The 17,095-nt window shown below is 39.1% G+C and overlaps 1 protein-coding gene across 3 annotated transcripts in view; it reads right to left on the bottom strand.

Moving 5' to 3' along the window:
- The window catches only part of kdm6a (lysine (K)-specific demethylase 6A), a 236,360-nt gene that overhangs the window by 116,896 nt on the left and 102,369 nt on the right, over window positions 1-17,095 (bottom strand). For all 3 annotated transcript variants that reach the window (XM_043700865.1, XM_043700863.1, XM_043700864.1), the window contains exon 7: window positions 14,299-14,353. In XM_043700865.1, coding sequence (XP_043556800.1) covers window positions 14,299-14,353 — 55 coding nt within the window. The remainder of the gene's footprint in view (window positions 1-14,298; window positions 14,354-17,095) is intronic.

Genomic DNA, 17,095 nt, shown 5'->3' with positions numbered 1-17,095 from the left:
TAACTACCTTCTCATCTTACCTTTATCATCAAAGATTTGTATATGTAAATGTCCAGATCGCTTTGTTCTGCCAGCCCCTTTAAAACCGTAACATTCAATTCAGTTTATATTACCTTCCCTATTCATCCTACCAAAATGCAACTCTTGACAATTCTCTTAAATTTCACCTGGCACACGTCTATCCTCTCACAAGTCGATCTATAGTTTATTGAAAAGTAACACTATCCCCCTTCGTGGTCTACATGACAGATAATGCCCAATTAGCCAACTTTGAAATTATACCCTGTACACCCAACTCCAAATCATTAATCTCAAGATTCCCTCTCTTTCACCACTCATATGTCAATCCCAAATCCTTAAGAAAATCAAAATAATTCAAATATTGAAGACCCAAGAAAAGTAAATTCCACTTTAAACCATGACTACAAAGGGCTATCAGAACACATAGCAACAAGGGCAGTTGCAAAGTTTCTCCCAGCTCTACAGCAGAGTGTCACCACTCCTCAGCACACAGTTGAATCTTCCAAGAGCCTTAAACTGCATCGCTCTGCTCAAGTTATCATATATTATCACCAGCAAGGCACACAATGACAAACCCTTTATTCCTCCAGTCACCTCAGTTCTGACAGTATAGATTTCCAAGAATCCTTTGTCCGACCACAAATAAACTTCACTATATAGCCCAGTCCACTTAGGTTAAACTGCCCTTCACAAAGAGATTGCTGCTTCTATGAAGAGATTCAACTTGAAAATGTTTTTTCCTGCTGGGATGTAGTAGACAACTGTAACTCAACATTCAGTTACTCACTTAGTCACATGCACATTTCAGAAGCAATTCAATACAGTTAACATGGGCTATAGAATCCTTTCAGAGAACTTGGTTTCACTCTATTTAAAAAGGACCTACATATGCAGGAAATGAAGGATTTTCCCAAAGCAAAAAGTTAATCACACAACCATTGATCACAATTCTGTTTTCCATCCCTTTTCCAAATTTGGACCCAGGCTGCATTTGACTTTAAATTAAAGGAACTAAATGGAATTAATTTTTGTTAACTAGGCTATTACATATTTAATCTAACATTTTGAAAAAATTCACATACGTAAAACCAACTGCAGTGCGCTCATCAACACAAGTCTGAAAAACCTCTATCAAATACAATTTCCCTTTAACAATTCCATACTGACTTTCATTTATTGCTACATATGTTTCCAAATGCCACTTAATTTGTCTTAGATTATTGCTTCTAAAATTTATCAGATACAAATTTTAGGCTGATGGACTCATAACCATCATAACTAAATTCTATAGTCAGCCCAAGTGCATGTGCTGCTGTCTACATTTTGTCTGCAAAATGAATTGTGATATATACCAGGTCTATGCCCATTTCATCGTAAGCTAAGGTACCATGGAAAACAGATTTTCATCACTGACCCAAATCTAGGTCTATGTTTGAAATGATCACAAGGGCACAGTTCCAATGGTGTGCATTACCAATTCCTCCTTAAGAAAAATACTTGAATAGAAACAGGTCAATTTGAAATTCATATGGCTGTAATTAAAAGCAATATTTTGTTTTAGAACCCAATTCCGCAATGAATTTATTCAGTTTCAACATATTCCTTATTTGGTTTATAGCTGTGTATTACCAGACTGCATCCACTCCCTCCACTACTGACGCTCAGTAGCGGCAATGCGTACTGTCTACAAGATGTACTGCAGAAATTCACCAAAGATCTTCAGACAGCACCTTCCAAACCCACATTCACTTTCATCGAGAAGGACAAGGACAGCAGATATATGGGAACACCACCACCTTCAGCTACTCACCATCCTGACTTAGAAATAGATCTCCGATCCTTCACTGCCGCTGGGTCAATATTCTGGAATTCCCTCCCTAATGGCATTGTGGGTCAATCCACAGTAAGTGGACTGCAACAGTTCAAGAAGGCAGCTCACCGCCACCTTCAAAGGCACCAAGGGACGGAAAATAGATACTGACCAGCCAGTGACACCAACATCCCACAAATGAATTTAAAAATGCTTCTAGATCGTCCCCTCAGACGAACCATTTTTGGCTGCTTAATAAATACTTACTGAACAAACAGTAATAAATACAAAAAAAAAGTTGTTGCTTATGCAATCCAAGGCAAGTTACTAATTTGCTGAATCCCTACATGGTGGCTCAGTGGTTAGCACTGCTGCCTCACAGCACCAGGGACCCAGGTTCAATTCCAGCCTTGGGCGATTGTCTGTGTGGATTAGATTAGATCCCCTACAGTGTGGGAACAGGCCCTTCTGCCCAACAAGTCCACACCGACCCTCTGAAGAGTAATCCACCCAGAACCATTTCCCTCTGACTAATGCACCTCATACTATGGGCAATTTAGCATGGCCAATTCATCTGGCCTGCACAGCTTTGGACTGTGGGAGGAAACCGGAGCACTCGGACAAAACCCACGCAGACACAGGGAGAATGTGCAAACTCCACACAGACGGTCGCCAGAGGTTGGAATCAAACCTGGGTCCCCGATGCTGTGAGGCAGCAGTGCTAACCACTGAGTCACCACGCCACTCATAAGGAATGCATGAGTTTCCTTCAGGTGCTCCAGTTTCCTCCCACAATCCAAAGATGTGCAGGTTAGGTGAACTGGCCAAGCTAAATTGCCCATAGCGTTCAGGGATGTGTAGATTAGGTGCATTAGTCAGGGGTAAATATAGGGCAGGTAAATGGGTCTGGGTGGCTTACTCTTAGGAGGTCCGGTGTGGACCTGTTGGGCCAAAGGGTCTGTTTCCACACTGTAGGGAACCTAATTCTTTTACACTGCCCTCTTTTCCCTCAACTCAATTTTGTGAGCACCATACAAGCAAATGAATTAGGTGCAGGAAGAGAACATTTGGCTTTCAAGATTTATCCAACATTCAGTAAGATCCTAGCTAATCTGACTGTGGTCATCCACAATCTTGTCCATTACCAATGATCTACAACTCCCTTGTTAGTCAAGACTGTATCAACCTCGGTCTTAAAAATATTCAAACACGCTCTTTCCATCATTGTCTGGGGAGGAATGTTCCAAGGACAGTCAACTCTCAAAGAATTTCTCCTCATTTCACTCTTAAACAGGAATGCCTTATTGTTAAAAGAGTCCCTCAGTTCTGGTCCCCACCACTAGGGGCCATGATATCAATTTCCCTCAATGTTTCAATCAATTCTCTTCTCATTCAACTATATTCCATCCTATCCAACCTTTCTTCACAAGATTACCCTTCAAAATCTTGGTTATCAATCAAATAAATACAGTAATTCAGATGTGAACTCTGCAGTGTGTCCACAATTTCGCAAAATACTTTTACATTCTATTCAAGCAATAAACAATATTCCATTTGCCTTTTTAATCACTTGTTGTACCTGCATACTAATGCTTTATTATATAATAGGACACACAGATCTATGTCCAAGAGTCTGCAGTCTCTCTCCATTTAAATAATATGCTACTTCTCTATTCTTCCTGTTTCATATTTACTCATAGGATACTCCATTGGCTAAATTTATACTCACTTGCTTAACATATATTCATCCATTTGTCGGCCCATGTTCTTTTCACAACTTATGTTCCTATGCTGTCATTAGCAAATTTAGCAACTTCATTTAAGTAATTAATATAAATTATAAGGCCCTAGCACGCAATCTGTAAATGAACAATTTTAAACCAACTAACTCTTTATTCATGGTCATGTTTACCACTGACATCATGGGTTCTTAATTTCCATAGTAAATTCTGCTGTGGCACCAGGTCAAATTCTTTTTGATAATCTGGAAAGTACTGCACATCAACAGGATTTGCATTATCCATTGACAAGATTGTTACTACTTCAGAGAAATCCCAAGAAATTAGTCAAGCTTGATTTCCCTTTCACAAAATCACGCTGACTCTACCTAATTGTACAGTATTGTGATTTTCTTAATACCCGATTATAGCTACCTTAAAACCAGATTCCAGCATTTCTCATGTAACAGCTGGGAGAACAACCAGTCTCTCATATTCAGTCTCCATCTTTTGAGGACAGGAAGCACAATTGCTATTTTCTAATCTGAAGGGACTTTACCAGAATCTACCAAATTCTGAAATATTGAAATTACATATCAACCTCAACAACTGCATCTTTTAAGACTCTAGGGTGAAGTCAATCAAGAGCTTGGGACTTGTCAGTTTTTTTGTTCCAATAACTTCCTCAGTACCCAGTCCCAGGTGATTGTAACCTCGTTTGTACATCTGAAACAGGGTATGCCTCTAGTTCAAATTCCATAAAATATGCTGTTGATAAGTTTAGACATGGCTGTGGCTAAAAGCAAAAAGAATCCCAAGATTATTCATAACGCAGGGAATCAAAATTTGGAATTTAGTTCGAGACCTTGTCCTGGCATACTTCAACAATTCATCACAACCAAAACAGTAGCACCAAGGTTTAGTTTTCCATTATAATTAATGTGAAACTAAAAGTCACTTGTATTGTCTCAGGACTGTTGTGTGCAACACAGATCACAAATATGGCAATTCCATCTACCCTACTAATGTCTAAACAGCAGTACCAGATTTAATTATTTACTTACACCCATCCTGCTTACTACTTGGAGTTCTTTTTCCAAGATGGACCGTACATCTGCCGTTGGACCAGAGGTGGTTCAGGTCTCACCCGAAGATCTAATGACCAAGTTGTATTCATAATACAGCCAAACCAGTTAAGTTTCAATTTACAAATCCTTCAAACATATGCCAACATCAGGGGATAACAGAAGAGACTCCTCGTCAGCCATATGACCGAATGTAAGTTTGACTCTCTACATCATTGTCCACATCTCCAGACAACAAACGTAAAAATGCATGTTGCCACAGCAACTCTGAACAGAATGAACTATAACACACCATTACCACACTGCTTACTGTAGTCTTAAGAGTTGGTGTGAAACTGATGACCAATTTGAGATTTCAATGGAGGAAAAGCAGGGCATCGCAAGTTAGTGCTCCAAACTGGCTACAATGTTGTTCCAAAAGCTAACCTATTCAGGCACGTCACGATACAGCTCTGGAGGAGGTGGGACTAAAATCTAGGCCCTCTTTCACAGAGGTAAGACACTGCACCACAACAGCCTCAACTTTGATGCTATTGTGACTGAAAAACATTAGACAAATGAAATATAGATCACCACTTTACCAGCTAACGAGTTAATGAGTGCAGGTAAAACTTGGTGGTTCAGGTATTCTCCTTGAACACTGATTTATTCACTTACCTGTTAAAATAATGGCTTGGATGATTACTGATTTCAGTATTATCTTTGTGAAGGTGATTCAAGGACTTTGGCTACCTTGTTTTTATGCTGCAGCTGCTGAACTGCGGCAGTTGAAGAAGTGAGCTCACCAGAGCCCTTCAAGGGCAACTAGGATTGGTTAATAAATGCTGGCCGTGCCTATGACACCACAGTCCATGAGTGAATTAAAAAAAAGCTTTCCCCATAAATCCTTGAATGGATCTTTGCTGTCATGGCTCTAAATATTGAATTTTGAGGATTACCTGATTGTTTACTGGGATAAATTGTGAACTTCTGTAGATGAAAGAAGAGCATGAAGTAATTATGAAAGTTAAGTTTAAGTAGTTTTGAATTGCAACAGTATTTAAATGAAAACACAGTATCAACAAATTTAGAGTCAGAAATAAAGGCAGCCAAAAGGCAAAATTTGAATTAAACAATTCTGAAAGGTTTCTAATAACAAAAAAATTGTAAACATGAAACAACATTCTACGTATTTATATTTCACACACGAATAGAGGAGTAGTATAAAATAAATATGCAGACTTCCGGAGAAGCAGGTTCATTATAAAAGCTAAACGTAACAATGCAGTGCAACTATTTTGTCTAACAGTGCTGCGATTGGAGTATTTTTGAATTGTCTGCTAGTTGCAAACACATCATAACTTCAGTTCCAAGGAGTTGGATTTTTGCAGTCAGCATGGAGAATTACACAGGAGGCTGTGTATCACATCTGGCAAGAAATGCTAAGTAATTATGTTAGCAGTGGTAGGTATCAAAACAGGAAACTTGTTCATGAGCAGAAGTAGCTCACTGATCTGCTTAGATGGATAGAAGTGGAATACAAATGTTATTTAATACTGCTTCACTGATTTTGTGAAACTCATGCATATTTCTCATGACTTCTGAAAAGCCCAGTGAATAATGTGGCTTCTTGACTAAGTGCTCTTTGGACAACTCGGAGATGGGAGTTTTTGGGGCAAAAGTATATTGGAAATATTTTCTGTGCAGAAACTTGAGGGACAGAAAATTCACACCATGTCATGAGACCCAGTGGGATCACCAGCTGCAATTTTTGGGTTGCGCTCCAGCTGCATGATAATAGCTGCATAGCCTCTTTAAAGTTTATTTTAGTAATGGATGCAGTCTGACTAGCTGACTTTCAAGTCTCAACGCTATCTTGTAAAACCACTGCATGCTTTTTTCTTGAAAAAACTCTACTGCTGTTGCGCCCTCTCCAAAATAATCCTGGCGCGATCTCCACCTTCCACTGCCACTATTACCAATGTAGGGTCATGGCATAATTTCAAGTACCAAAATGAGGTCACAATGAGAAAATGTTGACGAAGCACTATCTTAAGTGGAGAACATCTGGAAGCTGTCTACAGCAAAAGGGGTCATAGTACTGGAATCTTATATACTGTCCTTGATCATCTTCAAGCACGGGATGGAAATACACTGACTGGACCATGACACTTCAAGGACTTCAGCTGAACCTGTTGATGAGACTGAATGATCTTGGGTAGAAAAGGAAGAATGTTTTTGCTGACTATGGAATATCTTTTTAATGCTGGATTAAAATTTTGGGAGGGTGTTCTTATAAATCTATTTCCAACTGTAACGCAGGCCGATTACTTTCCAAATGTGATGCCAGCCAGTGTGGGTTTTCTAATATGAGAAGAACTCACTTCCACATGATCTGGAGGCATTTCTTCCTCACCTGCCTTCAACAAAGCTGCTGTCACATTATCAGATTCAGCCGAGCACCACAGACCACTTTTAATAGAGGATGTGGCCTAACCAGCTAACCAGATTGCTGTCTTGTAAAATTGCATGGGAATGCATGTGTTCTTTATAAGACAATTGTGCCCCTCTCCTTCCACCCTATCACAGGTCTCCCAACCCCTTGCTTACCCTCCAGATGACTTCCTGGCTGGCCAGTGGATGCTGAGAGTAGGACTAATTCCAGCCTGTGAAATCCCATTGTGGAAGTGAGAGATTTGCCAGTTTGAAAACTTTTCCAAAATATACGAAAACCAACAGTACAAATTATTGTTGGGTGTTGCTTAATCCAGATGATAGGTGACCTACAAGCACTTGTTAAAAAAATTGTGCCAAGAACTTGCTTGTGCTTGGGAAAGAAGATCATTTGCAGTGTCGTGGAAACAAATGACTTCTGTGATCTCGGTGAATGACTAACGTGTTTCGTCAGGTCAGATAGCAACAGATATTCATCTGTCAATTGTCACTAGGCCATTCTAAGCTATCTGGAACATGATGAGCGTACATTTTGCCCCTTCCTTGATGCACTGATTCAGGTTCCAAGTCTTTAAACAAGGATTTATTCATGCAGAGGTGAACAGCACATCTTTGGATTGCTTGAGTCTTAATTACATGTATATCTTTTGCACTTAAGGATTCCAGAGACAACTTGTATACATCAGAATAGTGTGATCACATTCTTTCTAAACTGAAGTAATCAGAACTGTATGCAATAGATCAAGCTGCTTTTTCTTTTATCTAGAAGTGTTTCTATTAGATCTGTTATCCAGTAAGTTAAATCACAACTTTAATTTAGAGTTCCATTTTTGTTGCATTCTATTGGTGCACATCAGTAATTAAAGGATGTTTTCTCAGCATGTTTTACACAGCTACGTTAACTTTATTCACTTCAAAACCATATCCACTGACTTTCTGCTACATCTCTGGTTTTTCCTGTTCCAGTGATCTTGTTCAAAGGCAGTTGGACAAAAAGTTTCACACATTTTAGTGCTCAAGAAGTAATGTTCCGAATATTCAAAGATAACATTTTTCAGAAAGTTTCCATCAAGGTGAGAGCCATAATCCAGACTGATAACCCAGTGGGTCAGGCTAATGTTCTAAGAACACAAGTTTGAATTCCACCACAGCAAATAATAAAACTTGAATTCAAATAATAAACCTGGAATTAAAATCTAATCTAATAGCGAACATTAAATCACTTATACAGTTGATGGTAGGGCCCTGGATAGTGTTGGAGGACAGACACCTTGAGGTTCAGGTTCATAATTCCTTGAAATTTGCATCACAAGCAGACAGGGTGGTCAAAAAAGTGTTTATAAAAGAATCAGAATCCTTACAGTATGGGAACAGGCCATTTGACCCAACAAGTCCACATCGACCACCTGAACAGTATTTCACCCAGACCTATTTAGTTTGCCTTTGTTACTCAGGCCAGTGAGTACAGCAGTTGGACCCTCATGCTCAGGGCATTGGTGAGGCCTATTCTGGAGTACTGTGCGCAATTCTGTTCGCCCTGTTTTAGAAAGGATACTATTGAACTGGAGAGAGTTCAGAAAAGATTTACCAGTATGTTCCTGTGAATGGAAGATTTGGGTTATAAAAATAGTTTGGGACATTTTTCCCCACTGGAGTGTAGGTGGTGCTGGATGACCTTGTTGAGGTTTATAAAATCATGAAAAGCATAGACAAGGACCTTTTCCCTCAGTCGGGGGGAGTTCAAAACTGGGCGGCATATTTTGAAGGTGAGAAGAGAAAGATTTGAAAGGACATGAGGGATAACTTTTTTTGATTTTTGGCACAGACAACAGTTTGTGTGTAGAATCAACTGCCAGAGAAAGTGGTGGATGCGGGTACACCTACAAACATTTAAAAGGCATTTGGATAAGGTAGTGAATAGGAAAGGTTTAGAGGGATATGGGCCAAGCGCAGACAGGTGGGACTAGTTAAGTTTAGGAACATGGTCAGCGTGGACTGGTTGAATCAAAAGGTCTGTATCCATCCTGAATGACTGCGACTCAGACACCAGATTGTTGTTTTTGAAAAAAAAACCATCTGGCTCACTAATGTTCTTCAGAGAAAGAAATCAGCTATCTTTACCATGTTTAGCCTGTGACAGATTTCAGGAGAAAGTGAAGTCTGCAGATGCTGGAGATCAGAATCGAGAGTTTGGTGCTTGAAAAGCACAGCAGGTCAGACAGCATCTGAGCAGCAGGAGAATCAATATTTCAGGCATAAGCCATCCAGGCCCCCCAGCATGGGCATAACTCTTATCTGACCTCTGCAATGCACTAGCAAACCACACTGTTTTATCAAGCTGCTAGAAAGTCTCAAAAAAAAAAAGGGAATGAAACCATCCAACTATCTAACATCAACTTAGTTACTGGAAACAACAATGGTAAATCTCTTTGTATTGAGGATACCCTTCACTATTTTGCAAGGCAATACCACCATACTAAATCACTCACACCTTGGCATCTATGATGCAGTGTTGGTCAACAGCAGCACAAACATATTCAACCACAATCTGTTATTTCATATATACCCATTTCTATCAAACTAGGGCATGCTAGGGGATAACCCTGGTTTCAATGAAGAACACAGGAGGGCATGACTGAATCAACGCTAAGCATACGTAAAGATGAATCAGCCTGTTGAAGTAACACAGAATCACTTACATTCCAAGCAGCTGATGTTGCCATCGATAGAGAAGACTAAGAGATGCCATAACCAGACCAAATCTAAACTACATCTAAATGAATGGTATGTAGGTTAGTTTGATCTTAGCGTAGGATAAAAGATTGGCACAACATTGAGAGCCTAAGGGCCTGTACTGCTCTATGTTCTACGTTTTTACTGTCCTGGTACACAGTCATGAATAGTGGTAGACAATTAACAAATAAGAGAAGGGGTGGTTTGACAATTATCCCTATCCTTAACATCAGGGGAAGCATAGCAAATCAATGATAAAATGCTTCTGCCTAATCTTTTACAATCTCTAGCAAGAAATATGGAGTGAATGACTCCATCTCAGCTGCCTCTAAAGTTCCCAGCACCACAGATACCAGTTTTAAACCAATTCAATTTACACCCACATGATATCAAGGAACAGCTGAAGACAGTGGATGCTGCAAAGATAGAGACCCTGACAGGGCCCTCCTGTGGAAAAGGTAGAGTCCCCACCCATGAACCAAGAAACCCGAGTTCAAGTCCCACCTGCTCCAGAAGTGCGCAGTAATATCTCTGAACAGGTTGATTAGAAAAATAGGTTAAATTTAAAAAGAAAGACCGGGACATGGCCTTTGTGGTACACTGTGATAGTGTCCCTACCTCCAGGCCAGGAAGCCGAGATCCATGCCTCACTAGTTCCAAGTAGGTTGACTATAACAAACAGACTCTGACATTTCAGCAATATTCCTGAACACTTGCGCCCCAAAACCAGCTGCTCCAATACAGCTGCAACACTGGCATTTACCTAGCAACATGCAAAAACGGATAATCTAAACTGGCCAATTACTGCCCAGGCCAAATGGCCTGTTGCCATACTGTAGGGAATCTAATCTAAAAAAAATCTATCCAAGTGGTGGAAGGGGTCATTAACAGAATTATCATGCTGCACTTGCTTAGCAAAAACTCTTCCACTAATAATCAATTTAGGTCAAACAGCTCCTGATCTCATTACATTCTTGGTCCAAAAAGGCACAAAATAACTGAACTCCATAGGTGGTGACTGGCTGTCTTTGATATCAAGGTAACATTTGATCAGTAATGGAATAGAATAGCAAATTTGGAATCAAACAAGAGCAAAAACTCTCCACTAGCTGGAGTCAGACTCTGCATAAAAGGAAGGAGGATGTGGTTGCTGGAGGCTAATCATCTCAATTCCAGGACATGTCTGTTGAAGGAAACTGGAGCACCCGGAGGAAATCCACACAGACACTGGGAGAAACTGCAAACTCAACAAAGTCACCAGAGGCTGGAATCGAACCAGGGACTGCGATTCCAGCTAGTGGAGAGTTTTTGCCCTCATTCCCACTGAGTCTAGGTTTGCTATTTGATTCCATTACTGATTAAATGTTACCTTGATATTATAGACAACCACTCATCACCTATGGAGTCTTCAGCTACTTCACAAATGACCTTCCAATCTTCATTAGTTCACAAGTATAAGCGTGTGCTGCTGATTGGACAATATTCAGCACTATTCACGAATCATCAGTTATTGAAGCAGCCTGGGTCTGTATGCAGATGGAAATATACAACATGCAGTCTTGGGCAATAAGTATGATTCAAAACTCAAACAGCACTGTGTCTGCTTACATCCCCAAGGACTGCAGCAATTCAAGGCGGCAGCTCACCACCACCTTCTCAAGGATAATGTACAATAGGCAAAAATACTAATTCAGGTAATGACCATCTCTGATAAGAATCTAACCATCACCCCTTGGCAGTCAATAAATCCTTGATCATCATCATTCTGGCATTTGCCATTTTCCAAAAATGGAACTGAATCAGCAATATACATAATATACAAGAGCACATGAGAGGGTGAAAGCTCTGTGGTAGCTAATTCACCTGGTATCCTTCAGGCTTGTCCACTATCTCGCTGGTGAAAATCAGGAGTGACAATACTCTGCACTGGATGAATGAGGTTCCCATAACATTCAAAAAGCTTAACACCACCCATTCAAAAAGCAGCCTACTAGATTGGTACCCACTTACCACCTCCAACATTCACCTCATTTGACACTGATGGAAGGTAGTTGTGGAGTGTACCAAGTACAAGAGGCACTGCAGCAACTTACCTTTGACAGTGCTCACATACCAATGACCTTTATCTCCTAGAAATCTAAGGGAGCAGAGCCAAGGTCTTTTCCCCCGGGTAGGGGAGTCCAAAGCAAGAAGGCATTGGTTTAAGATGACAGGGAAAAGATTCAGAAGGGACCTAAGGGGCAACCTTTTCATGCAGAGGGTGATGCGTGGATGCAATGAACTGCCAGAAGTATTGGAAGAGGCTGGTACAATTATAACATTTGAAAGACATCTGGATTTAGAGGGATTGGGCCAAATGCTAGCAAATGGGAATCGATTTATTTAGGCTATCTGGTTGGCACGGACAAGTTGGATTAAAGGGTCTGTTTCCATGCTGTACATCTCTATGACTCTATGACAACAAACTGCAAGCTCCCCTTCAAGCTACACACCATTCTGTGTTGGAACTGCATTAACATTCCTTCATTACTGTTGTATCAAAATGCTTGGACTCAATTTATGATCCAAAACTTGCAGCAAATCAAGGCGGTAATTTACCACCACCTTCTCAAGGGCATGTGAAAATGGCCAAAAAAAAACTATTCTCGCCAGCAATGCCAACATAAAATAAAATGTAAATTGAAGTATACAGAATATGTTTGCAAGCCATTAATCATTACCATTTACCTAAGAATAATTTTGGGTAGAAAACCATCATTCAACAAATATTCTATGAAACAAGTTTTAGAAATTATCAAGCTTAATTGAAATATCTTGTTTAGACCATTTCCAAGGCTGCCAGGGAATATTACTTCTCTGCCAATACTTATTTTGCAAACGGAGTATCAAAGGGAAAATGAGTACTGCCCATAAAATGCTCACATTTACTAAATTAGACTTTATAAAATACTGCACTTAAAAATAATGACTCGTAAACATTCAATTTTGAAAACCGGAAAATTCTGGTAACTTTCCCCATACAAAACTAGAGGGTGAGCTTTAATGTGACAGGGGAAAGACTTAAAGGACCTAGGGTGCGACTTTTTCCACATGGAGGGTGAAACGAGCTGCCAGAGAAAGTGAAAGGAGATAAAATTACAACATTTAAAAGGCATCTGACTGGGTATATGAGTAGGAAGGGTCAAGGGGGATATGGGCCAAATATTGGTATGCTGTATGACACTAATATTTCATTTGGGTGAGAAATTTAATCCCAGGCTGGGAGAAGAAGAAAAAAAACATCAATCATGGTATTTTGAAACTCAAGGAAATATTTTTCTGCAGGTGCATTAGAACTGTCTGCTGACTTCAATGACATATAGATTTCTTTGAGCACATTGAAAACTAATTTTTAAAATGGACTGTGTGAAGTGAATCTTATCTGTTGACATCTGACACTTTACAAATGCATCATCACCAGAAAAAGGCACCAGCTGATTTCCATCAGTACTGCTTGGTATTAAAGGGGATTAAAAGTTTGATACCCAAATGTATGGTGAATACATACATACACATACACGTACACGCACGCACATGCACACAAAGCAGACTTCTCTATCTACAAACATATTTGCAGGGGTGCAGAGAGGAGGGCATCTGAAAATAAATGTATGTCACTACAATAGTAAATTAGATCAGGAATGTGATAGGGACAGCATTGCTTTGGTTATTACTATACATTCTCATCATCCTTCCAGAACTGACACATCAGTAAATGCCATCCATCTAAGTTAATAAAATAATTATCAATAACCCTTAGAAAAGCTACCCAAGATAAAACCGCTGCACAAAGCAATGAACAAACTAATCAATCATGCTATTCAAGTAGAGGAGAAGAGATGGACTTAAAAACAATGCAACACCTGCACTGTTGGAGACTACACATGAATTCTTTTATTGCAGAGAAAAATTGTCGAATGGAGAGTGGAGAGGAACACGGTAGATCCACACAGACTGAACACAGTTTCAAGTCATACACCCACCTAATACTTTAGAATGCATGAAGACTATATTATTCCGATGGATCAGTGCAAGATTAAGAATTACGATTATGTACCAACTGAATGTACCTTAAATGCTAAACGTGTTTTTTTTAAAAATAGAGATAAATTTAAGGATTTCAAAAGGCTTCTTTTTTTTTCATAAACTGCAGCCACTTGTCATACAAAGTGCAGTACACAGTTAAACTGAAATAGTTCAACTAAATTCCTGCAATTAATCTTAAGCACCACTCCTTGAATGTTTGGAGTTTTGAGCATAACCTAGTGCAAGAACATAGTGTTAACTTAGAAATCTGTACTTTTAAAAAAAAGATGTGCGCACCTTTGCCTACATTTAACTGGCAATTAAGCAGAATAAATGAAGTAATAATAGGAATTTAGCAAATCCTTAATTTTGGACATAGCATTTGCAAAGAATTCATCCCACACCCAAGTTTGTCAAAAATGTAATTACTTACTTTCTGCTTTGGACAGAGTGCAAGGATTGGAATCAATCAATGCCAACTGAAAATGCTGCAGATGAAAAAAATAAACATAGTTAGTACAAAAAGTCAAGCAGATCTAAACTGATGAAGGTTAGTAGGAAAAAAATGCTAAAAGATACTATAATTTTTAAAATATCTGTAGCCAAAGAAAAATAAATTACATGACTGCAACTTTTAATTGTTATATTAAAAAACATCTCAGAATAATGCAATTTAGTAATCTCAAGCTAAACATGGGCTCAAATCCCAAGACCATAGCTGGTGGAATTTAAATTAAATTACTAAATGTAGAATATAAAATTAATTACAGTAACAGTGGCAATGGCAATTATCACTTTTTATTGTAAAAAGCCAACTGAGTACAGGATGATTAAAAAACTACTAAAAGGGAGAAAATCGATTATTAAAGTACATTGGCAAGAAAGTAATTTAAACCAATACCATTCATCTCATTGTAAGACATCGCAATAGTTGTTCGTCAGATCATAAATCCCACTCATCTTCAGCTACTTCAATAGTCTTCCCTTTGTCATAAAGGTCAGAAGTGGGGTTGTCCACGGACCAGAAACTAAAAATGGCAGCACAATGCCTCACAGCGTCTGGAACCGGAGTTCAATTCCAGTCTTGGGCAACTGTACGTGTGAAGTTTGCACATTCTCCCTGTGTTTGGCTAGGTTTCCTCCCACAGTCCAAAGATGTGCAGGTTAGGTGGATTGACTATGCTAAGTTGCCCATAGTATCCAGGGACGCATAGGCTAGGTGGATTAGCCATATGAAATGCAGACTTACAAGAATTGGGTAGGGGATGAGTGTCTGCATGGAATGCTATTCAGAGGAGCAGTGTGGACTAAATGGGCTGAATGGCCTGCTTCCACACAATAGGGTTTCTGTGAACTGGACCAGCCGTGCTAACACAGTGGCTATGAAGAATTTTGTGGCATGTAACTTTCCTATCTTATGAATAGGTGACAGCCATTGGGTAATGGGAGAAGTCAAAATCAATGCAAATCTTGTAAAACTCAAGCAGTTTAACACCATACATGGTTGGCACCAAACTTCATTCCCTCCACAATAACACAGTCATTGCCACTATCTGCTGACATAATCTACAAGATGCAAAGAACAATTTACCCAAGACTCCTCCTACAGCAGGATCCAAACCCATGACAGAAGCCACCTCAAAGGATAAGACTGCAGGTACTTGAGAACATCACAAATTGCGAGTTGCCCACAAAACAACACAACATCCTGACTTGGAACTTTATTTCAAAATCATGCATCTCCAATCCTAATAGCACATTTGAGTGTCCCTCCAGCCCAAAGCTCACTGATTTGTCCAAGGCAATTAGGGTTAGGTAATAACTGCTAGTTTCACAAGCAATTCCCAATATCCAATGAACAAACCATGTGTTGACACATAATAGAAGGAATGACATGGAGAGAGGGGGAGCAGGAGAGAGGCAATACAAATTTTAAATTATATAACACATACAAATAGAATTTTAAAACTAACTTATGTAAATTTCTTGAAAATAGATAATCCAAATAAATCTCTCAAAGCTTTCAGGAAATGACTGCGCCCATCATTTTCTGTCAGCCTAGTAACAGGTTCAAAAAATTTAGAAATAATATTTTTAACAATATGTTTTGTGAGTATAGTTGAAGTAGAAAACTACATTATTCAATTCAATAACATGTTCCTGGTTCCCCCCTCATTTGATTCCTTTAGCCCATAAGCACTGTATCTAACTCCCTCTTAAAATCATACAATGTTTTGGCCTCGGCTACTTTATATGGTAGCAAATTCCAAAGGCTCACCACTCTCTGGGAGAAGAAATTTCTCAATTCATTCCTAAATGGTTTATCTCTTATTCTTAGCCCGAGATCCCTGGCTCTGGGCTCCCTGCAATGGGGAACATCTGCCCTGCATCTACTCTGTTTAGTCAAACTGCCAAACAGTCTACTCCTGCTTCAATTTCTTATGACCCACTTATAAACTAGACATCAGATACAGGTCATTCTGCTATAACGGACATTTCGTTGATCTAAATTTGCTATAACTCAATTGATGAATTGGGGTCACTGTTCCTTAAGTGCGAACTTTTAAAATGTGTTGACTGTAACGAGATTACTTCACCAATACTAAGCGCGGTTTTTCTATAATGTAGGATTGGTTATAGAAGAACCATCTGTAAAATTATAACATGACAACTCTGCATACACAGTTTTAAATCATAGATATTATTTTATCATATAAAAGCAAATTTACAAACAGAAAACATTCATGGGTTATGAATACATTTTCATCTATTATATTCAAATGTTACTTTTAGCCATGTATTATATTTGTACAAACCTAAAGTAATTTCTTGTTACTTTTAAACAATCAGATCATTTTAACTGCTCTCACTGGAATACCAACTCCACAGGCTTCATCAGGTTCACTTTTAATCGACCTTAAAATGTGCTATGGTCAGACTCTTCCTTCATAATGGGTATCTAATCAATCTTTTTGAAGGGGTTGGTTGATTGCTAATCTTGGCAATTATCATTCACATTTCAGAATATAGGCAATGCTGAAAAAGACTACAGAAGCCATTTTCTAGCACAAGGTAAATGGACTGGCCAATTTAAAACAGAAAATGGTTGCACTCTGAACAGCATGGTCCAAATGTGCTACGGATATGGTGTCTTCAGATTTTATTCCAATGAGACCAATACCAATGAACACCTATTGAGCGCTGCCGAAAAGCTGGCCAGCAATGAAGTT

The sequence above is a fragment of the Chiloscyllium plagiosum genome, chromosome 12, assembly GCF_004010195.1.
Source record: "Chiloscyllium plagiosum isolate BGI_BamShark_2017 chromosome 12, ASM401019v2, whole genome shotgun sequence".
NCBI lineage: Eukaryota > Metazoa > Chordata > Chondrichthyes > Orectolobiformes > Hemiscylliidae > Chiloscyllium > Chiloscyllium plagiosum.
Note: the sequence above shows the minus strand (reverse complement) of the source record. Positions and strands in the feature narration are given on the sequence as shown.